The following is a 20,917-nucleotide window of genomic DNA, read 5'->3' on the forward strand; positions in this document are numbered from 1 at the left end:
CATGGCAGTGTTTTGTTTTCAGCACTTGAAGAAAATGTTCCCTCAAAAAGAGACATGGACAGCAGGGGCACAGGGCACTAACCCACCCAAGCGGAGGGTATAGTTTATATCTCCGCAGGAAAAGAGGGACCAGATTTCAACCCAGTGCTCTAAGATGTGACTGTAACATACCATAGGCAGGAAGCAGGGAACCAGTAGAGAGGCCTGAGGGACCGGCCCCAATCAAAACTATGTGGACAGTGCCCCCTCCCCCACCCAGAAGAACCCACTTCAGAGGACAGCACTGAAGCTACAGCTCAGGGAGAGGGACGTGTCTGATCAGAGCACACAGGAGCAGATGAAGTGGAAGAGAGAGTGGAGCACATCCTGGCCCACCAAGCCTTGAGGATGATATTCCTGCTCAGAGCAGCCAATGCACAGAGAGGACCATATGGCCAGCCCCACTATGTGACATGACATCATTCACTGACCCATACGGGGGACAACACTGGAAACACAGTGTGGAATTGTGCCTGATCTGACCCCACCACACCGAGGCGACACTCAAAGGGCGTGCCACAGAACAGCACGGGGAGCAGAGCAACGAAGTCCCCAGGGAATACCAAAAATAGACTTTGGGGCCAGGGCTTGGCACCCCAACAGACTCAGCTGGAAAACACTCCTTAAGGTCAACAAACAGACCTTGAACTATTTACAGGCTCTTCTTTATTTTGTCCTTGTTTTTTGTCCTTGTTCTTTTCTTTCTTGCTTTGTTTTGCTCTGTCTTGTTTTTTGTGCATATTATCATCTAGGTAGGTCTATCTATCTAGATAAGCTAGGTGGGATGAACAATCTGGAGGAGAAAACAACAGGACCTATGGTTGGGGGTGGGGGAAAGATGGGAAAGGGGAAGGTGGGGGAAAGTGGGTGTTAACAAACCCAGGGACAAGGGAACAACAAGTGATCCAAAATTGATGGCAAGGAGGGTTTAAGAGGCCTGGTAGGGCTTGATCAAGGGCAATGTAACCGAGAGGAATTACTGAAACCCGAATGAAGGCCAAACATGATACTGGGACAAGAGGAAGTAAAAGGAAATAGAGGAAAGCACTAGGAGGCAAAGGCATTTATACAGGTCTAAATACAGGCATGTACATATGTAAATATATTTAAATATATGATGGGGGAACAGATCTATGTGCATATATTTATAGGTTTAGTATTAAGGTCGCAGATGTACATTGGGTCTCCACTCAAGTACTCCCTCAATGCAAGAACACTTTGTTCTATTAAACTGGCATTCCATGATGCTCACCTTCCCGACACAATCACTGAAGACACAGCGGTTGCATAAGCAAAGGTGGTGAAGAAAGCTGATGGTGCCTGACTCTCAAAAGATACAGCATCTGGGGTCTTAAAGGTTTGAAGATAAACAAGTGGTCATCTAGCTCAGAAGCAACAAAGCCCACATGGAAGAAGCACACCAGCCTGTGTGGCCACGAAGTGTCAACAGGATCAGGTATCAGGCATCAAAAACAAAAAAAATCAAATCATTGTGAATGCGGGGGAGTGTGGAGTGGAGACCCAAAGCCCATCTGTGGGCAACTGGACATCCCCTTACAGAAGGGTCTCTGGGAGGAGACGAGTCAGTCAGGGTGCAGTGTAGCAACGATGAGACATACAACTTTCCCCTAATTTTTTAATGTTTTTCCCCCTGTACTAACATGACCCCAATTCTATCTTACAAATCTGGCTAGACTGGAGCATGTACACAGGTACAGATAAGAACTGGAAACACAGGGAATCCAGGACAGATAAACCGCCCAGGACCAATATTGAGAGTAGCGATACCAGGAGGGTAAGAAGGAAATAGGAAGGGAAATAGGAAGAAGTGATCACAATGATCTACATATAACCACCTCCCTGGGGGACGGACAACAGAAAAGTGGGTGAAAGGAGACATAGGATAGGACAGTGTAAGACATGAAAAATAATAATAATTATCAATCGCTCATGATGGAGGGAAGGGGGAAAACGAGGAGCTAATACCAAGGGCTCAAGTAGAAAGAATATGTTTTGAGAATGATGATGGCAACAAATGTACAAATGTGATTGACACAATGGATGGATGGATGGATGGATTGTGTTAAGAGCTGTACAAGCCCCAATAAAATGATTTTTGTTTTAAAGAAAGAAAATGCTCTCTTGCAGGCAGGATAAACAAAAACCTTGGCTTCCAAGTTTCCCCGACTGCAGGTTGACGGGAGCGCTGGGGTTCTGGAAGCCACCTTCCAGGAGGTTGGCTGTGCCCCTTGCTTGCCCGTCCCCTCCCCCGACTGCTACCCATCTGAGGTGTGAGGGAGGGCGAGGAAACGGGGGTCTCGGACAAGGCCCCGGCTGCACAGGCCATGATGTTCTCTGGGTAGGAAGGTGCTCTGGGCTGTCACAGGGTTAGTGGGTCAGAAGACCCCCGTCATCCAGCGACACTGCCCCTGGGCGGGACCCAAGTTAGTCAGAGGGAGAAGCAGCGCAGCGTTCCCCTGAAAGAGGGAGACAATCATGGAATTGGAGGAAAGCAAACCAAAAAACACCCCAAAAAGACGACTAGCGATAAAAGGAAAGTGGATAAATAAACCTCACCTCAGGAATCACTCTCTGATTCTGACAGGCCTGTACCCCTGAACTTCTCAGGCCCATCATTCCTTTCCACCTGCACCCCCTCTCCCATTGCCTGGACCCCTTCACTGCTCTATCTACCAGTGGTGGTTTTCTTCAAATGGACTCATTTTTAAAAGTCCCCTTTACTTTTAGCCTCCACAGACATACGAATATCCAGAAACGACGAGTGTGATGCGCTACTAGTATTTGTTCTAAGCCACAAAAAGCCATAGTCCACCGTTAAAGGGCTCCTACTGTCTCCGTCTCCACTGTCCCTCAGGCTTCCCGGAGCAGACTTCAAGTCCTATGCTGTCAGAGGAGGGTCAGACTATAGGGACACAAGAATCGCAACATCAGACACAGGGATCTTTATAATGGGTGCAGGTATCCCCCTCTTGGCCCTGCCCCAGTCCACAGGCAGCCAAAGCAGCTCGCCACACTGATGGCTGCGTGTGACTCGCCATTAGGATATTTTCATCCATCTGACTTTCATTTCCAATTTTAAAAACGGGCGCCGACAGTATTTCGGTAATTTATTATGCAACCTCTTAAAAGTTTAAATTAGTCCTTCATTAAACACAAGCGCCTAAACTGGGTCAGACAGCCCCATGCGTTTTCCCAAGGGAGCCAGCGAGAAGGCAGTGAGCGGGAGGAGAACAGCTGGAGCCACTGTCGCCCCACTTACCGCCATGCACGAAGCCGTGCAGGGTGCAGTCCGAAGGCCCCACCAGGTGGATCAAGCTGGACTGGCTGTAGCTGACGGTGTTTGGCTCTGGAACAGAAAAGAAGGAAGATCAGGCGGAGGTCCCCACAGCAAAACACCGAGGAGGCTGGCGCTGCCAGACGATGTCCGGCTACCATCCAGGGAGATCGCCCTTTCTAAGGATAACTGTGCCCTCCACCCAAGTGACAGCTTGCAAAGACGAAGGGCGAAGGCTGACCAAGGGCCCCCCCTGGTACAGGAGTTCCAGTGAGGGGTCAGGCATTGAATTGTGCCCCCACAAAATGTGTGTTCAAATACCCCTGTCCCTGAGGGTGTGAGCTAACATAATGGATTCACTTTCCACAACGCATTCAGTTGAGATCATTCCAGTCTAGGGTGGATCCTAACCCTAATCACTCCGAGTCCTCTTACATCTAGAGCAGGGCACACTGGAAGGCAGAGGCCATGTGAAGGGACAAGGAACGTCCGGGGCTACTGACAAGAGGGCCTGGGACCCTGACTCAAACTGTGAGAAAGTGAGCTTCTGTCCTTTCAAGTGACCCACGGGCGGTCCTGCTGTGACCACAGCACTAGGGACTCAGAACACAGGAAACTGGTCACTTCCATCCTCGTCAACTGCAGATCTGAAGCTGCCTTTCTGGTGAGGCGGGGGGTGGGGGTGGGGGGGCAGCGGGGGCAGAAAACAGAACCCATAGCGATGTCATAGAATTGGCTCCCCTGGGACCCTACTGGCCCTCAGTCCCTGATGGGGCCCAGGAAGCACAGCACCCGAGGTCCCTGCCTTCCTGGCCAGGAGGTCACCCTCTCCCCACCCCCCACCCCCACTTTATTGCCACTGTGCAGTGTGGAGTGTGATGTTTCGGCTGAATGTTCTCTAAGGGGCTGCAGTTGGGAAGAAGTCAGAGGAAAGAATAAAACAGAAGAGGCAGGGGAGGGGCTTCAAGAAGGCGCCCCCTCCTCCCCTCCGCCTCCAGGAGTTGGCTATTACACCTGAGCGCTGACTGATCTCACCAGGTGTGAACCAAAGCGGCACCGCTGCTTGTCAACCCAGCCCTTGGGCACACACCACCTTTGAGAATCTTCAGCGGGGGGTGGGGGAGGTGGGGGGGGGGTCAAGTCTTATCTGGTTCCTGCCTGGGAAGGTTTGTGCCCAGGAGAGCAGCCAGTCCTGCGCCCCAGCCCCCTACAGACGCACACTGCGTGACCGGCAGACTGACGGGGACCCTGTAGGTGAGGACAGGCGCTGTCTTATCTGCCCCAGGTGGAAAGTGGTGTTTCTGAGCAGCAAGAAGCTGTCAGGATGGGAGACGGTGTGGAAGCAGAGGGCAGTGCTGAGGGGGCCTCCTCAGAGAGAATGTGACCCCCCCACCCCCCAGCCTTTGTCAGTCGGCCCTGCTAAGGAATGACAGGCTGTGTCATGAGCCCACTGCTGTCATGAAGTACAACAATCAGAACTCGGGGCAGCTGGGACTTTATTTGCTTCCAGACTCAGACTGTGTTTGTGTCTGAGCCTTTCAGGTCACCGGGTAAGGCTCTGCACTTCCTGAGAGGCTCGGAGGAGGAGGGGGGAGGGTGCGCCCCAGAACTTGAGCACCTCTTGGCGCTAAGACCAAGTAGCGGCCTGGTTGCAGCTGAAGCCATTAGGTGGCCCTGACTTCGAAGAGCAGGATGTTCTTTGTGTCTGCCTCTGCCGGGAGGCCAGCCTGCTCTGCCCCTGCTCCTGCCCAGACTGTCAAGATGTCGACAGCAGCCCTGGAAGGGGGCCTCGTTCCACACTGCCCTGGACTCTGTCGGGGGGGACCCCTGTGCATTGAGAAGGCAGCAGCCTGTGGGAGAGTGTGGCCATATTCCAAGATTCACCACCAGCCCACCCTCCTGGTGCCTTGCACGGGGCCCTCAGGGAACTGGTCTGCAAAGACGCGGTCTGAAACCAGCAGGGAAGGAAGCCAGGGGCTGTGCAGGCAGTCTCCCTGAGGCTTGCCGAGGGTCTCGGGTACTGCCTGGGCTTGCTATGGCTTCAGTGGGGGGTCAGCTGGAGGGGTCACAGTGGTCCACAGACGATGATGGGGATGATGCAAGACTGGGCAGTGCTCTGTCCTCTCGTGCATGGGGTCACAAGCCCAGGGTCTGCAGTAATGGTAAAAAGCTATAGGCGGACGGGCTCTGAAGAAAGGACCCAGGATTCTGCTCTGTTGGGGGCCTCCCACCCCCCTGGCTCATCCTCGTTCCTAAGCTCACTCTGAAGCGGAAAGGCAAGCGCCTATGAACCCCTGGTGTGTGAAGGGGGTGCAGTTAGGAGTCGCTGCTAGTTGACTTGCTTACACCTGGGCAGGGTGGTGCCAATGGTCAGCAGTGGGGGCTCTGGACCCCTGGGCCTGGCATGGGGAGGCTTTGGAGGCAGACGAACAGCCAGAGGAGCGCCGGACAACAGTTACTCAGTGCCTCCACCAGCCACCGCACCACGAGCACAGCCCCGGGAAGGTGCTGCCCCAGCCCACGGCATCGTGGCCTCAAAGACCAGTCTCCCCACAGGCCTGTCTCGCTGCAGAGTGGGTAGCAGGTTGCTAAAGAGCCTTGAACACTATGCTGCTTCCAGCTGTGTTTGTAGAAGGACCTCATGCTTGGTAAAGTAGCGGCACACCGGAAAAGAGGAAGGGCCCTCGAGCTGGATTTGCACAGTACGGGCAACACGGGCTCGGCCATCATAGCCACTCGGACAGAACTCTAGTCCGAGGACTGCCCCCATCCAATTTCTGTCCCAATTTATTTAAATGATCAGTTAAGCAGATCTAATCGTGGATAAGAACTCATTGTGAAAAGCTCTCTGAAGTGTGAAAGAGCAAAGACGTCACACTGAGAATGAGGTACGCGGGAGTCCAAGCCGACCGGCTCACGGCGGTGAAGGCCGTCGGGAAGGAATGGGCAAGACAGAAGAAGAGCTGATGAGTCGGTGCTGGTGTTGGTGAAGAAGACGGGGAGAGGAAGCAGAGCTGGCATGGAAGTAGTATAGCCAGAATGCCCCTCACACATGAACATGGCCTTCCCAGACTCTGGCCATGCCATCAGGAGAGGCAGTCCCTGGAGAAGACCATGCTCCGTAAGGTGGAGGGTCATCGAAAAAGAGGAAGAGCCCCAGCAGTGTTTGCAACAATGGCTTAAACCTAACGTTGACCCTCTTGTCCCATCCCAGTTCCTGCTGAGCTGCCACCTCCAGTCACCCCTGGCCCTCAGTGTCCCTCAGTGTCGTTAAAATGCGGTCGGTGTGTGAATGAGGATGCTGCAAGGACCCATGTGGGGAGGAAAGATATGTTCCTAGCAGAATTCCTGTGCCCCAGAGACCCCTCTGACACCCCCCCACCCCAAGACCCCAGATTTGAGTTGGTTGGGAGAGCAGGCAAATTTCCTGGAACAGCCTCTGTTTGCATTTTGGGTGGGCGGTCTGTTAAGGCCAAGCCACCACGGGAGCGGGGTAAAGACTGGCAGAGGGAGCTCCAGGAGGGAACTGGGCAGCCGTGCAGCTCCAGGGCCCCACGGTGAGCGGTGGTGAGGACAGCGTCTACGACCAAGCCCCACACCTGAGGAGGGAGCCTTCAGAAGCCGCCGTCACTTGTAGTCTTTCTGAGATGAGCTGGGGAGCCTACCAATAGCAGGCTCTCCAGAGTTTCAAGAAGAAACACGCCAAAGAGAACTCAGAGCACACAAGACCTTTTTCTCTGCACAGAGAGGAACAGAACGACTTCATGCTCCCCTCCAGTGGTGAACTGAGGCACTGGGAAGGGGATGGTGTGTCTTGGGCCAGGGCGTGGGGGCAATACCCCTGGAGGAACTCTAAGTCTGGTTCCAGGAGTGCTCTCGGCTCCCAGAGAAGGCACTGACCCCAGAGGGAGGGACCAGGAGTCTCCATGCTCATCAGCTGCCATAGCTAGGTGCCCAGGAACAGCACCTGATGGTGCACGTTAGCACCCCTGCCCCACCTACCTGGGTTAAGGACGGGCTGGACAATGTCCCCATTCCTCCACTTGGTCTCCATGCGCTCCATCTTCTGGGCTTCGTACCGCTTCCGACCCTCCTCCTCCTGCTCCTGGCGGGAGTACTGCAGAGACCATAGGACACAGGGTCAGGCCCACTGTGTGAGTCTGAGTTCTTTAGAGAAACAAAGCCACAGAAACTCATGTATAAGTGAGAGTATTACATAAAGGGTAAGTGTGCATCAAGAAAACATCCCAACGCAGTGCTGCCCAAGTCCAACATTAACCCATATGTCCGACACCAATCCACAAAGTCCTCCTCCATCTAACAAAACACACACATGATGATGCCGACTGCAGGAGGGAAAGCCACATCAGTGAATGTGTAAGCATCTCATCGCTGGAAGGGCTCTACACACGGCTGCTCCAGCACCCAGGGCTGCATCAGGTAGGTCCATGTGGCTTCTCAGAGATGTCTTGCAGGAAGTGAGCCTTGCCAGCTGAAGCAGGGAACTGCTAAGGCAGCTGCACCCTGGTCCGACCATCAGAGAGCAAGAGACCCGAGAACTAGAAAGGCGAGGCTCACCGAGCCATTTATCCCTCCGCCCTTCAATGAACTCCACATGTGGTTATCGGTCAGGGTGGCACCTATGGTAACGCTTATGCGCACAGTCATCCTCATCCCTCGGGGTGGTTTAGCAAAAAGAAACCATTGCTACGGAGCCAATTCCAACTCATGGAGACCTCGTGTGTCACAGACGAATGCCTTGACCAACAGACCACCTGGACTTTCTTCTGAGGGACACTCGGCAGGTTCAAACCATCAACATCGAGGCCCCTGGTTGAGCTCTACGAAGCCCAGGGGACACTGGATGAGTAAGCACTGGGCCTCAGCTGCGAAGGACGGCGAAGGCCTGAGACTGTTTTGAGTCTTTTCCTCAAGCAGGAAGTTTGGGAATGAGCAATCACCAGTGGTCCTCAAGGATGGGGTGCACTGCCAACAGAGTTCCCGCATCGTTCCTGAGGCGTTCAACAGTAAGGATGTATCTCATTGCTTTACCGTGTCGGTGCAATGCCACTTATCTGATCCAGTCCCTCTGCATCTGTGTATTGAGCGGATTTCCAACTTCTCACTACTACAATGTCCTGCCGAGTACCCTCTGCCACGCATCCCTTTGCACCTGGGATGTATTCCTGGATGCAGAAGTGCCAGGCCAAGGGGCCTCTCGGAAGGGCACCCCCCTGCCCCCACTAGTGCATGCCCAACATGGGCACAGCCTGACTGAGACCCTCAGGTGGCCCACAGGCTGAAAACGGAGGGGCAGCACCATCCACAGCTGACACGGCCTCTTGTGGACGTGAGAAATTAAAAATGAGCTTTGTATCTAGAACTCAGCACAAAACCGAGGCTCCGAAGTCTGGGCACAAGGGGCTGTTGGGTTTCTCTGAGGAAGCGGAGGAACGACTCATGATTGCTTTCCATATGGCCCATGCAGGCCGCCATCCCTGCCAAGTTCAGGAACGTGCCAGGCTCCACCCTACCCCCTCCCCTGGAGCCTGGCCTGCTATATCACCCCTTCCACTCAGTCCCTGGGGGCTCACCCTCATTCCCCAAACACACTGCCATGGAGTCGAAGCTGTCTCATAGTGAGTCTACGTAGGGTTTCCATGACCAAATCTTCCTGGGTGCAATCAGCCTCGTCTTTCTCCAACGCAAAAGCTGGTGAGTTTGAACTGCCTGGTGGTTAGCAGACCCGTGTCTAACCATCACACACCACCAGGTGCCCTGACGACCCACAGGTGCTCTATTCCCCATGTCTACCCCACAGCCAGCCCCACCCAACTAACATCCACCTCTGTTTTTCTAGTCCCTGGGCAGTGCGGCACCCCTGCAGAGTCAGGTGGTCCACGAATTTCTCTCTCTTACACACACACACACACACACACACACACACACACACACACACACACACACTGTGTACCTGGCAGTTCCTCACTCCAGACTGAAGCCCCTAATTGAGGAACATTCACTTGTGTGGCGATTCTGGACCTTCCTTCAAAAGCCCGTTGACACACCTGGATCCTTGCTTGTGGCTCGGTGCTAAAGTGGCCAAGGGGTCACGACCGAGAGCCCACCCTCCAGGAGCCGAGGGGTTCAGGAGCAGCAGACCTCTGGAAGTGCTGGGAGCTTCCGTGGAAAGTTCAGCCCATCCCTTCAGAAACAAGCAACTTCCCGCTGCCCTTGCCCCTTTGGAGCCAGTGAGAGCAGTCTGTGCGATCGATCCAGCAACGTGGATGGCTGTGCTTGAGGGTCCTCAAGAAATGCCTTTAAGGGTTGGGGTGTGTGTGTGTGTGTGTGTGTGTGTGTGTGTGTGTGTGTAAAGTGCTCACCTCCTAGCCCCATAACTCTCTACCCATCAAACGGCGGGCCAGCCAAGGATGCCAGTCACCGAGACTCGGAACCCGCAGCCCCTCCCAAGAGAGCAAGTGCAAGCGAGCTAGCTTCGCTCTAGAATCAAACCACCCGAGCACGCACTTCACCGGCAGGGCTGGCACCCTCCTGCCCTCGAGCGCTCATCAAACCCAGCGGGTCTCAAGCAGAGGGCAATTCAGCCCAAATGTCTCCCAACAACCATCTGAGAAAACCTCTCCACTCAAGCAGACACTGAGGCCTGTCATAGAAACCACAGCGTCTGTTCTTGGGGGCCAGACCAGCCTCTCCAGGGCTGCAGCTGCCCCTCCAGCCACCACACTGGCCTCTTTGTCCTGTCACAGGGTCACTGAGGGAAAAAGAGGAATTCCCCGCCTTCGAGGGAGAAGGTGGAGCACCAGTGAGAATGCCCCGCACTCTGACGTGCACACAGCTGGCAGTGAGTGCCCTCCCCAGAGGGACAGAAGACACACCTTTAGAAGTCTACTTGTGTTCTTGCATGTGTGCATGCCTCTGGGAGCTATCTACCCAGCTATGTGTGATGTGTGTGAGACATATATGTGTCGGTGTGTGTGCTATCTATCTCTCTCTTTTGAAGCTCTGTATAAGGTTTTCAGAGGCTCAAAAGCAAAGGATACCAGAAAGATGCTTACCTGTGTTTCATTAACTATGCAAAGACATTTGACTATGTGGATCGTAACTAACTCTGGATGGCCTTGAGAAGAATGGGAATTCCAGAACACCTCACTGTGCTCCCGCCGAACTTATACGTGGATCCGGGGCAGCTGTGCGAACAGAACACGGGAATACTGCATGATTTAAAATCCAGAAAGGGGTTGAATCAGGACGATATTCTCTCACCATGCCTCTTCAATCTGTATGCTGAGCAAATCATCGGAGAATCTGGATTCTGTCAAGAGGCTGTGGCTCCAGGACTGGAGGAAGGCTTAATAACAAGCTGCGGTATGCAGTTGACACCACCTTGCTTGCTGGAAGTGAGGAGGACTTGAAGCACTTGCTGATGAAGATCAAGGACTGCAGCCTTCAGTGGGGATGACAACTCAATGTCAAGACCAGGATTCTCACAAGTGGACCAATAGATAGCAGCATAGCTCATGGAGACACAATCAAAGTTGTCAAGCGTTTTGTCTGGCTTGGATCCACAATCAGTGCTCATGGAAGCAGCAGTCAAGAGATCAAAAGACACATTGCATTGGCTACATCTGCTGCCCGAGATTTCTTTATAGAGTGTTGGAAAGCAAGGAGGCTACTTGGAGAACTAAGGTGCCCTCCATCCAATCAGTGGCATTTTCAATCGACAGTTGGACACTGAACAAGGACGACCAAAAAATCATCCATGTGTTTGCACTGTGGTGCCGGTGAAGAGAACTGAAAGTGTCATGGCTTCCAACAGGACAAACAAGTCGGCCTCGGAAGAGGTGCAAAGTGCGCCTTGCAAGCGAGGACCGAGAGGGTTTGCACACATTGCAGGAGACAAACACTAGCTTGGTCAGGTGGAGAGGCGGAGCAGAGGCAAGCCCCAAAGAGAGACTGACACGGTGGCTGCAGCAATGGTCTCAAGCACAGGAGCAGTCGTGAGGACGTGACAGGACGCTGGGCAGCGCTTTGCTCTGTGTGCAGAGGGTCGCTAGGGGTGGGGACCAAGTCGATGGCACTGAACAACAATGACGACCCCAGCCACAGCCTCTCGCTGTGTGATGTGCGTGTAAAATACACAGGTGAGAGGCATCTTTGAAATCTCTATGTGCACACAAGATATTTATGTGTGAGATAAAATCCATGTGTGTGATGCCTATATGTGTGAGCAGGTGTGTCATACAGGTGTAATTAACTCTACATATCCACATGGACATACCTATGTATACAGTGAGACTCTTAAACAGAAGTTGACAGGAAAGCCGGTCAAAGCCTCACACCCGGCCACCTGGCAGAGGAGTGCTGATGATGCTGAGCACGCGCAGCTGGCTCCCGGGTGGCCCACTCGGAACTCTAGCTGGCCCTGCCAGTGGGCAGCGCAGACCCACATTTCACACATTTAAAACACAGGCCCACAAGTCAGCGTGAGCAGCAGCTGGGAGCTGTGTGGCTTCCCCGTCTGGCACCTCCTCTGTGCTGGGGCTCAGTGGAACCATTTCAACACTCTCCCCTACAAAGGGCACAGTTGACATCTGTGTCGTGTCAAACCCCACTGAACAAAGGGATGGGAAAGCAACTGGGTGCTCCCCCAGGAAGTGGGAGGGAGCCTGCCAATTACTGGGCACAGGGAGAAGGGGGCTGGAGGCCTGGCGTGTGGCGCTCCCTTCCGCCCCCCGCTGGCCAGAGACCCAGAGGCTCCCAGTACACCAATCCTGAGGAGAAAGCCCGCACAGACATTCAGTGCCAGAATCTCCCTCCACTGTGGCCCTCCAGGCCCCAGGGCGTGCTGATGTCACAGAGGTTGCCTGGCAGAGCTGGGACACTGAGAGCAATCCAGCCAGGTAGAAGCCGGGTTTCAGAGTGTGCGTGTGGAGAAGGCTTCTTGGGTGAGAAGACCGTGATGGCAGGCACATGCCATCCAGAGACAAAAGGCTCTGAGCCTCGACCTTCCTCCTGCTTCCTGTGTCTCAGGGACCTCCAGGTACCCCTACGTGACCAGGGAGAGGGAAGGGCGGCCTTTGTGGGTGTGTGAATGCGTGTGAGTGTCGGAAGGAGTGATCGTGAGTATATGTGGAAGAGTGAGTGTGTGTGAGTGCATGTGGGGGGAAGGGGAAGGAGGGCTAGGCTGAGAGCAGACAGGTATGAGCCGTCTGACCACTGCTCCATGAATGCTGTCTCTTCTCTCCCACGGGGATCTGCCAATGCTGACCACAAGCTAGAGGGGCTGCCCCTCCAACCTCGAGGTAGCCAGGCCAATGTAAGAGGGCTTCTCTGCCACCGAGATTCAAAAGAAAATCTACACCAGGCCACAGTTGGAGCCAGCAGCCAGCCTGCCCAGCCCAGGGGGACAGGGAGAGAAGCAGGACACTGGTCTCAGAGAGCGCACCCCCCTGCACACAGTCTGCACCTGAAGTGACAGCAGGGAGCAAGCCCCCACCGGCTCCATGTGGCTGGGGCCCCTCGCAGAGGTTCCCCACCCAGAACGCTGTCCAGACCCATCAGAGGAGGGCACAGGCAGGACTCAGGCATCAGAAATCAGGTCTGTAAGTAGACAGAGCCACCCCAGGGACCTGGCAACCTGGTTCTCAGCTCTGTCATTTCTGGAAGGGAGTTCCAGGTGGATCGCCACCGCATGAGAAGACCCCTGCGGGGGTGGAACCTGCAGACACCTTGGGTCTCAGCTGTCCTCCTCACAGGTGTCAGACTCAGGTGTGAGCCAGGTGGGGCAGACCGATCCACAAGGCTCCACGGAACGTCTTTTGGACAGTCAGGAGAGGGAAGTGGGCTTTCAGGGAGTGCCTTGAAGTGCCCTTTGGGCAAGGCCTCCACGAGGGGACAGGGCCTGCCTGCCCCCTGCAGATGCCAGAAGGGCCATGTCTGGTGGTGCAGGGACACAGTGACTGTCCAGGGAAAGGCACAGAGAACAGAAGGTTCGCAGCGGCTGTGGGGAGCAGTGGCCGGGCCAGGGCCTGCAGCACCAGCTCTCACTAGGACATGTCTGCCTCACCTTTCCTCATGGACGAGGGCTCTGGGCCAGTGAAATAGCCTGCACATGCTCCCAGCATGAACTGAGCATGCTTTTCCTCAAGGATTCCAGACCTCCAGTACCGCCTCTGCCACACACACACACACACACACACACACACACATATACCCACACAGACATACACACATATACTCACACAGGCACATGCATACACACAGAGATACATGCATACATACACACAAATACAAGCATACACACACACACACACACACACACACACACACTCCATCTGCCTTCCTGGGCACCAAAAGGTCCCTCTCTCAACCTGGTGGGGGCTGGGCCACACTGGGCCTCCCACAGGAGAGGAGAGGGAGGGGTGACTCACCACGACAGGGGGCACCTCGAGGACCTTGTCTACGTTCTTCAGTGACAGGGGCACGTACCATAGGGTGGCCTTGTTGGTCAGTTTCTTGGTCCCTTAAGAGAAGGAAAAGTACATGAGAGATGGCCCTAGGAGGGGAGGGGTTACCACCGCTACAGCCCTGTCTAGCCATGTCCAAAATACCGCTTCATCTTCACCGACCCACCACTGCCCCTGGCCTCCAGCCCCAACGGGCCAAGTACAAGCTTAGGTCCTACGGCTGACAAGGGAGGGTTCATGCTGTCCCGATACCCGAACCTCTTCACAGCCACACCTGCATGCCTCAGGCCATGGCCCAGGCTGGGACGGCTTTTGCTCCCAGGCTGAATGGGGACACTCTAGATGCCGAGGTCCCCAAGGTGGAAGGTCCAAACCTGTGTTGACCGACCAGGCAGACCCCTCAGATGGTGTTTGGGTAGGAGGACCAGTGGCCATTGAGTCTACCCGATGCCAGGAAACCCAAGCAGAGCTGTGCTCCACAGGGTGGGTTTCCAGAGACCGATTCCCGAGGCACCTAGGGGTGGACTGGGGCCTCCACCTTTTGGTTAGCTGCTGAAGGGAGGGGCTCACAGGAGGGGGCTCGCTGTGCAAACTCCTCTGAGTCTGTAAGGAGGAGCCTCCCAGACAGAGGCTCCCCCAAGTCTGTGCGAGCCCCCTCCTCCAACCACCCCTACCTCCCCCAGAAGAACCAGAACAAAGCTGGGGAGAAAGGCAGACTGAAACCACTATCTGTCTCCTCCCACAGAGCAGAGCTGCCGTTTGATGTCAGACTCGAGCAGGCCTGCGAGGAGCTGGAAGTTGCTGCGCAGCCCAGGAAGGTTGGACAGAACCCGCCCAGAACCTGAACCCCAGAGAGGGACGGACCCCTCCAGTCCACGCATTCACCAGCATGGAGACAACCAGGGCATAAAGCGGTGGCGCCCCAATCATCTGAGGGCATTTTCCCACCCCAGGGACTTCCTAAGTCTCCCCACCCCCCTTTAGTGTGGGGCATTGGATTTGCTCAGGCCACTGAGAGTTCCAGAAGCTTCCATGTGCCAAGAAATGGGCTGTGAACTGCTGACTTCCTGTGGGCTGACGAAGGACAGGACCTTTCTTAGGGCACAGGAGCCAGGCCACAGGGGAGAGTGAGGCTGCAGAGCCAGAGAGGCCACAGGGTCTGCCGAGGGCCACACAGCAGCTCAGTGCTATCCTTACACAGGTCCCACCCCCTCCCCAATTTCAGGGGAGTGTTGTTTGCAAGGGTGCCTTTAAAAAGTAGCTTCTTTGCTGCAGAAGATTCTAGGGTGGGGTGGGGCGGGCAGGTTGCTGGAGATAACAGAGTGGCGTGGGAGGGTGAGTGCAGCACCGGTGCCTCCCGAAAGCCCAAAATTGCCCATCCACCCCAAGGGCTCATGCCCACCCCCTGGCCTGCCTCCCCAAAGAGCCAGGGTTTCCTCCTAAACAGAGCCCCAGGCACCAAGTCAACTCCCAGAGGGTCAATTAAACAGCAGCCTCAGGGGATGAGGAGGTCCCAACACCAACACACACACCCCACCCTCTGCAGACAGGGCTACACTGTCACTGACTGGCTCCCTGCGCTGTGGACTGACAGGCAAATAATACAGGAAATATTTTCACTGCACTCTGACTGCGAGTGGATCTGACAAGCTGCTTTGGGGAATAAAGATTTCCTGTTTGCCTCTGCCAGAGCCAGCCTGACAGGCTGGTTTCCATGGAAACCTCCAGTGGCCCTCCTCTCGACCCAAATGAACAACTCAGAGCAAATGAGGCAAACATGCTAATTGTACTTTCTCAATCATTTAATAAAGCCATCAAAAGGCAACTGTGGCAGTAAAAATATCTACTTCAAAATCTTAAAAGCTACCAGCTCTTTTCTGGAGCAATTCACAGCAATCACATCCTAGTTAGCTTAATATTTTGACAGTTGCCAGAGATGAATGAGCGTCGCAGAGGCATGAATGATCGAAACCTTGCAACGCAGCCCTGAAGGAGAGGCACACACAAAACTGGGGACACCTGCCCTCCTGGGGAGGGCAAAGACCCATGGACATCACATGAACAGCCATGTCCAGGCTAGCGACCTTGGATATGTAACCGGGCTACCTAGACATCAGGCTCCTCCTGTCAGAGCCCACGTGTCCATTTGCCCTGTGGCCCGGACACTGCCGTTGGTGTGGAAGGTACTAACAGCCAGCAAAATCGCCCCAGGGCCTCCATCCTTGTAGGGCTCACATTCCAGTGGATACAGACAGACAGATGGAAACGCCTAGAGTCTTAGGTCAGAATAACAGACTCACACCAGGAGAGGCATGCCAGGGAGGAAGCCAGGCCCTACAGCACAAGGAAGGGAGCCTGGCCCTACAGCACTGAGCTCAGGGTCACAGCCACGCAGGCGTGTGGAACAGCCATAGCCCCTGGGGCTCACAGCCTCAACTCCACCCCCAGAAACACAACGCTCAGGGGCCACACAGCACAGCTAAGAGCTGAGAAGCCGTCTCTCGTCTGTTTTCCCATCTGCATGGTGGACCCACACTTCAAGTGGATGGAGAAACCAGGGGGAAGACACGCTCAGGCTCCCCAGCCTCTAGGGTAGGGGCAAGGCGGAGGGCTACAGAGGCTAGAGTACTGAGAGCGGCATGAGGCACCCACTCTAACCTACCCCACTTTCCAGTCACACTCAGCCCTACCCGAAGCCTCCGTGTTCTGTGTCCATGGGTGAGTCTTTAACTATAAGGGTTAGCTCAGGCCATTCTCCAAGTCAGAATGCTCAGGACCACCTAACTCAGTGTGAGACCCAGGCCTTCCCGGTGACTTCCACGCTTTCCTTCATGCCTTCACACATTAACGACTGAGACCATGTCTACTACGAGTCAACCAAAGATGCCCAGCAGAGAAGACATGAGCGCCCTCTCGGACATCATGAGCGAGGAAGGCCTCTCCACCCTGTCTCCGCCCTGGGCATCCTGGATGAGTGGATGCTGCTACCCACTACCTGCTGGTAGGTGGCACCTCCCAATGTGACAGCCAAGGGCTGTCCCAGGGCCCAAGTTGGCCTTGGTTGAGAACCTCGGTGCCGGGACACAAATAGCCAGCTCAACCTGAGAAGCTGTTGCTAAGATATAAACAGCTCCTGGGGACAGAGCTGGCACAGTGGTGCCAGGCAAGAGCAGTGGGAGGGTTGCCCCGAAATGTGGCACAAGAAGGCCACAAGAGGGAAGCCACAGTCTGGTGATGCTGGAGCCTCTGCTGCTCCAGGTGCAGGTGCTGAGGGAAGGGAGCCCTGAGGTACCCAGGTCCCTTTGATCAGAGGGGGGTGACCAAGCTGTCACCCCCAGGAGACAGTGTGGGGCAGGCCTCTCTCGAGGCCTCTGTCTCTCCCAAACCTTCCAGTCATCCCTCTTGGAGGCTCAGACAACCCCTCTTTGCTGCAGAAGTCAATGCCTCCAGACCCGCCCTGCACCCCCCGCTGCCTCCCCCTCCTCCTTCCTCAGTGTCCACAGGGTTGAAACTCGGGGTCTTCCAAGCACACCTCCAGCCAGGACGCAGAGCCCAAGGCACCCTTCGTCCCCTGCCCCCACTTTCGTCCCCCTTCAGCGCCCATCAGGCTCCTCTGGGGCGGCAGTTCCTGGTGCCTCCTTGGGTTGCAGCTGGACAATGCACGGTCACTGTGAGAAGCCGTGCTGCCTGCACCGCCTCCAGGGACGATCTGGACATGTAAGCGAGGCAGCTAACACCTGGCTCTGGCAGGTCGGACTAAAGCTCTGTGCCCACAGGGTGGGGCAAACTGTGGGTCCAGATTCTGGACAGGGGTCCCAAGGTCCCTCTGAGAGGTCCCATCCCTGTACTAAGCCTGATCTTGGTTGCAGCCACTGTCCCCAGTGTAGAAGGGAGGGCATTGGGCACCCCTGTCTGTGCCCTAACCAGAGAGCAGGACCCAAGCATCTATGGATACAGGTGCCGCTGTTTGGTCCTGATGGGCGCAGACAGGCACACTGGAACCACCCCCTTGCCCCTCAGGCCTTGCTCGAAGGGGGTGGGGGAAACGAATGTTCAGTGCTGTCACTGAGCCACACTCAGCCCACCCTTGAGGGAGGCAGGCATCCACCCTGTGAAAGTCCCTCGGCACGGTACTGGGCAGGGCAGCCGTCTGCCAGCAGTGAGGTGGTCAGGATGAGGGACATGTTCATCTGCACCCAGACTACAAGGTGGCTTGGGATCTGGGTGCGGGGGCAGCGGCTCTGCGGGGAGCCTGGGGATTAAGGAAGCGGCTGCCTCCCTCATTACAAGCGTGGTTATAAAAAGAAGTATGTGCGGGTGCTGGTTCACGCCGGCGGCGCCACGCTCGCCTGCAGTGCAGAGTGGGAAGATGAAAAGGGGTTTCCATGGTTACCGAGACCAGGGAAGAGAATATTCAGATCAAACAGAGTCAAAGGTTCACCAGCGAACTTTCATCTAAAAAGGGTCTTCCCAGCGACAAGCCTCCCACGGTGCACACAAAGGGACAGCAGGACAGGCCGGTCCCATCCCTGCCCAGGACTAGACTGGCAGAGTGGAGGGTGCGCCCTCAGGGCTGGGGCAGGCGGCAGGTCTGGATCTGCTCTGCCACAGCCTGATGGGTGATGCTGGGGACTTGGTCAGGTTACAGTGAGGTGAGTGAGAGCACCCCCTGCCGGTTGGGGGTGGGCCTGGCACCCTGGCCGCTCCCAGCTGCCGCCCAGTCTACCATCACCGCAATTCTGGTTACCCCCAGCCAAGCTCCTGGGGGAGGAGCGCTCACAAGTTACCTGTGAGGATGTTCTCAGACATCACGTTGACCTGGACTTCCACAGAGTGCTTGGACGTGTAGGTAATCTCAGCGCTGACGTGAGCCACCTCCCCGATGCACATGGGAGACAGGAAGTCGGTGCGCTCCACCCTGGCCAGGGCAGCCACACAGCGTTCCTGTGGACACCAAAGGCAGAGGGGTCACCCTAGGCCAGCCCAGGCAGGCCCTGGCGAACTCAGCCCATCTGAGCCCAGCCCAGGCCAGTGAGAGCCGAAACTAGTTGCTCTTCCCTGCAGCACACCCTGGAGATGCTCCTTGCAACTTCCTTTCATTTCCCCCAGCCCCTCCCCCCTTACTGATATGAGGACACCAGAGTGGCCCTCGGAGGCACGGATGGCAGCATTTCGTCTCAGGTGCTTGGACATGTGGCCAGGAGAGAGCAGTCCCTGGAGAAGGAGCATGCCTGGGGAAGCAGAGGGCAGTTGGAAAGGAGGAAGGCCCTGGGCGCGAGAGCCGGACACAGGGGCTGCCAAGGATGGGCTCCAGCTTAGCTATTGTGAGGCTGGAACAGGACCGGCGGTTCTGTTCTGTTGTCTACAAGGTCTCTGTGAGTCAGAACCGAATCAGCAGCATGCATGGAAGAGCAGCCCTGGGAGCACAATAGTGCAGTGCTTGACTGCTCACTGAGAGGTCAGGGGTTCTAAGCCCCCCAGCCGCTCCAGGTGAACCGTCCTGGCGATCCGCTCCTGGGGAGAGGACAGCCTAGGAAGCGTCTACGGGGCAGTTCTATTCCACCCTATAGACTCAAAATGCGTCCGCACCCAGCAAGAGAGCACATGGGTCCATTTAAACGCAAAACCAGGCTTCAGGGTGATGTGAGGGGTGGGAATCTGGGTCATTTTTCATTTCTTTTTTTTTCTTCGAGTTTCCCTCCAAGGTGTGCGTCTCACTTGTATAATAAGAAGTGAAAGGAAATTAAAAAAAACAACCACATACTCATTATATAACACCTAGGAAATATAGGAAAGGAGAAAGAGCAAAGAAAGCCACTCCCCTCATCCAAAGATAACTGCTGTTACTATTTTGGGCGCGTTCTTTCTAGGCTTTTCCTCCCAAGAATGGGGGGGGGGGGTGTTGGTTCACTGGGGCGTGTGGTTGGCTCCTTGTTCCGCAGGTTGAGGCTTAGACAGGGTTGTGCAAAACAGAAACATCAGCTTTCACACTCTGCCTTCTCTGCGCAGCAGGAGCACAGCGCCTGCCTGTGTCCTAACACCTTCCCCCACTCCGCCCCGCCCCCAGCTTGAATTTTATTTCTCTCTCAAATAAGATAGGTCATCCACTTTCGGATTTCAAAAAACAAAGGGTAGAAGCGGCTCAGGTGTGTCTCACCCCTTGCTCTGGGACCACCCAGGATCTCCTTGGGTGCCCGGTGTCACCCTGTTCCTATGTGTCTGGTCGAGCAGAAGGCCATCTGCTGGGGCCCTCCAGATCCTGGTGCTGCCGGACAGGACGGCTGTGCCCCTTGCTTTTCTCTCTCAGCGGTCCCTTCTGAAGCTCATTCTCTCTTGGTCCAGGAAGGACTTCTGGTGTCTTTTTATTTATTTATAGTAATTACTTTTTTTACTATGGTAAAAAATAAAGATCCCATTTGGTAATCCTGTAGCCCTTCCATGTACAATTGGCTATGCTCAGTGAGATAGTTAAGGTTTATTGTGCCAACCTGGCCCATAAACATATGTGGGTTAATTGAAGGGCAGAGGGATAAATGGCTCGGTAAGCCTCTCCTTTCGAGTTCTTGGGTCTCTGCTTTCTGATGGTCAGACCAGGGGGTGCAGCTGCCTTAGCCAGTTCCCTGCTTCAGCTGGCAAGGCTCACTTCCTACAAGACATCCCTGAGGAGAAGCCACATGAACCTACCCTGATGCAGTCCTGGGTGCTGGAACAGCTGTGTGGAGACCCCTGTCAGTGCTGAGATGCTTACACGCTCACTGATTCGTCTTCCCTCCTGAAGTCGGCATCACTGCGTGTGTTTTATGAAATGGAGGAGGACTTTGTGGATTGGTGTCGGTCATATGGGCTCATGTTGGACTTGTGGGCTTGGGCAGCACTGAGCTGGGATGCTTTCTTAAAGTACAACTTACTCTTTATATAAAACTCTCTCTTAAACCTACCAGTTTCTGTGGATTTGTTTCCCTAGTTTACCCAGACTAACACACTCAGCATCATTACTTAATTCCAACAGCTCCACCACAATTAACAGGATCTCAGTGCCCCCTAAGCAAGAGCTCCCCCTCCACCCTGAGCCTCTGGTAAGCCCTAAGAAGCTTTG

General features: G+C 55.0%; 1 protein-coding gene across 2 annotated transcripts in view; it reads right to left on the reverse strand.

Moving 5' to 3' along the window:
• Positions 1-20,917, reverse strand: part of ACOT7 (acyl-CoA thioesterase 7) — a 121,298-nt gene that overhangs the window by 52,024 nt on the left and 48,357 nt on the right. For both annotated transcript variants that reach the window (XM_075550499.1, XM_075550498.1), the window contains exons 3-6: positions 18,609-18,765; positions 13,786-13,877; positions 7,337-7,451; positions 3,320-3,406 (exon numbers count right to left, since the gene is read on the reverse strand). In XM_075550499.1, coding sequence (XP_075406614.1) covers positions 3,320-3,406; positions 7,337-7,451; positions 13,786-13,877; positions 18,609-18,765 — 451 coding nt within the window. The remainder of the gene's footprint in view (positions 1-3,319; positions 3,407-7,336; positions 7,452-13,785; positions 13,878-18,608; positions 18,766-20,917) is intronic.

Source organism: Tenrec ecaudatus, chromosome 1 (assembly GCF_050624435.1).
Source record: "Tenrec ecaudatus isolate mTenEca1 chromosome 1, mTenEca1.hap1, whole genome shotgun sequence".
NCBI lineage: Eukaryota > Metazoa > Chordata > Mammalia > Afrosoricida > Tenrecidae > Tenrec > Tenrec ecaudatus.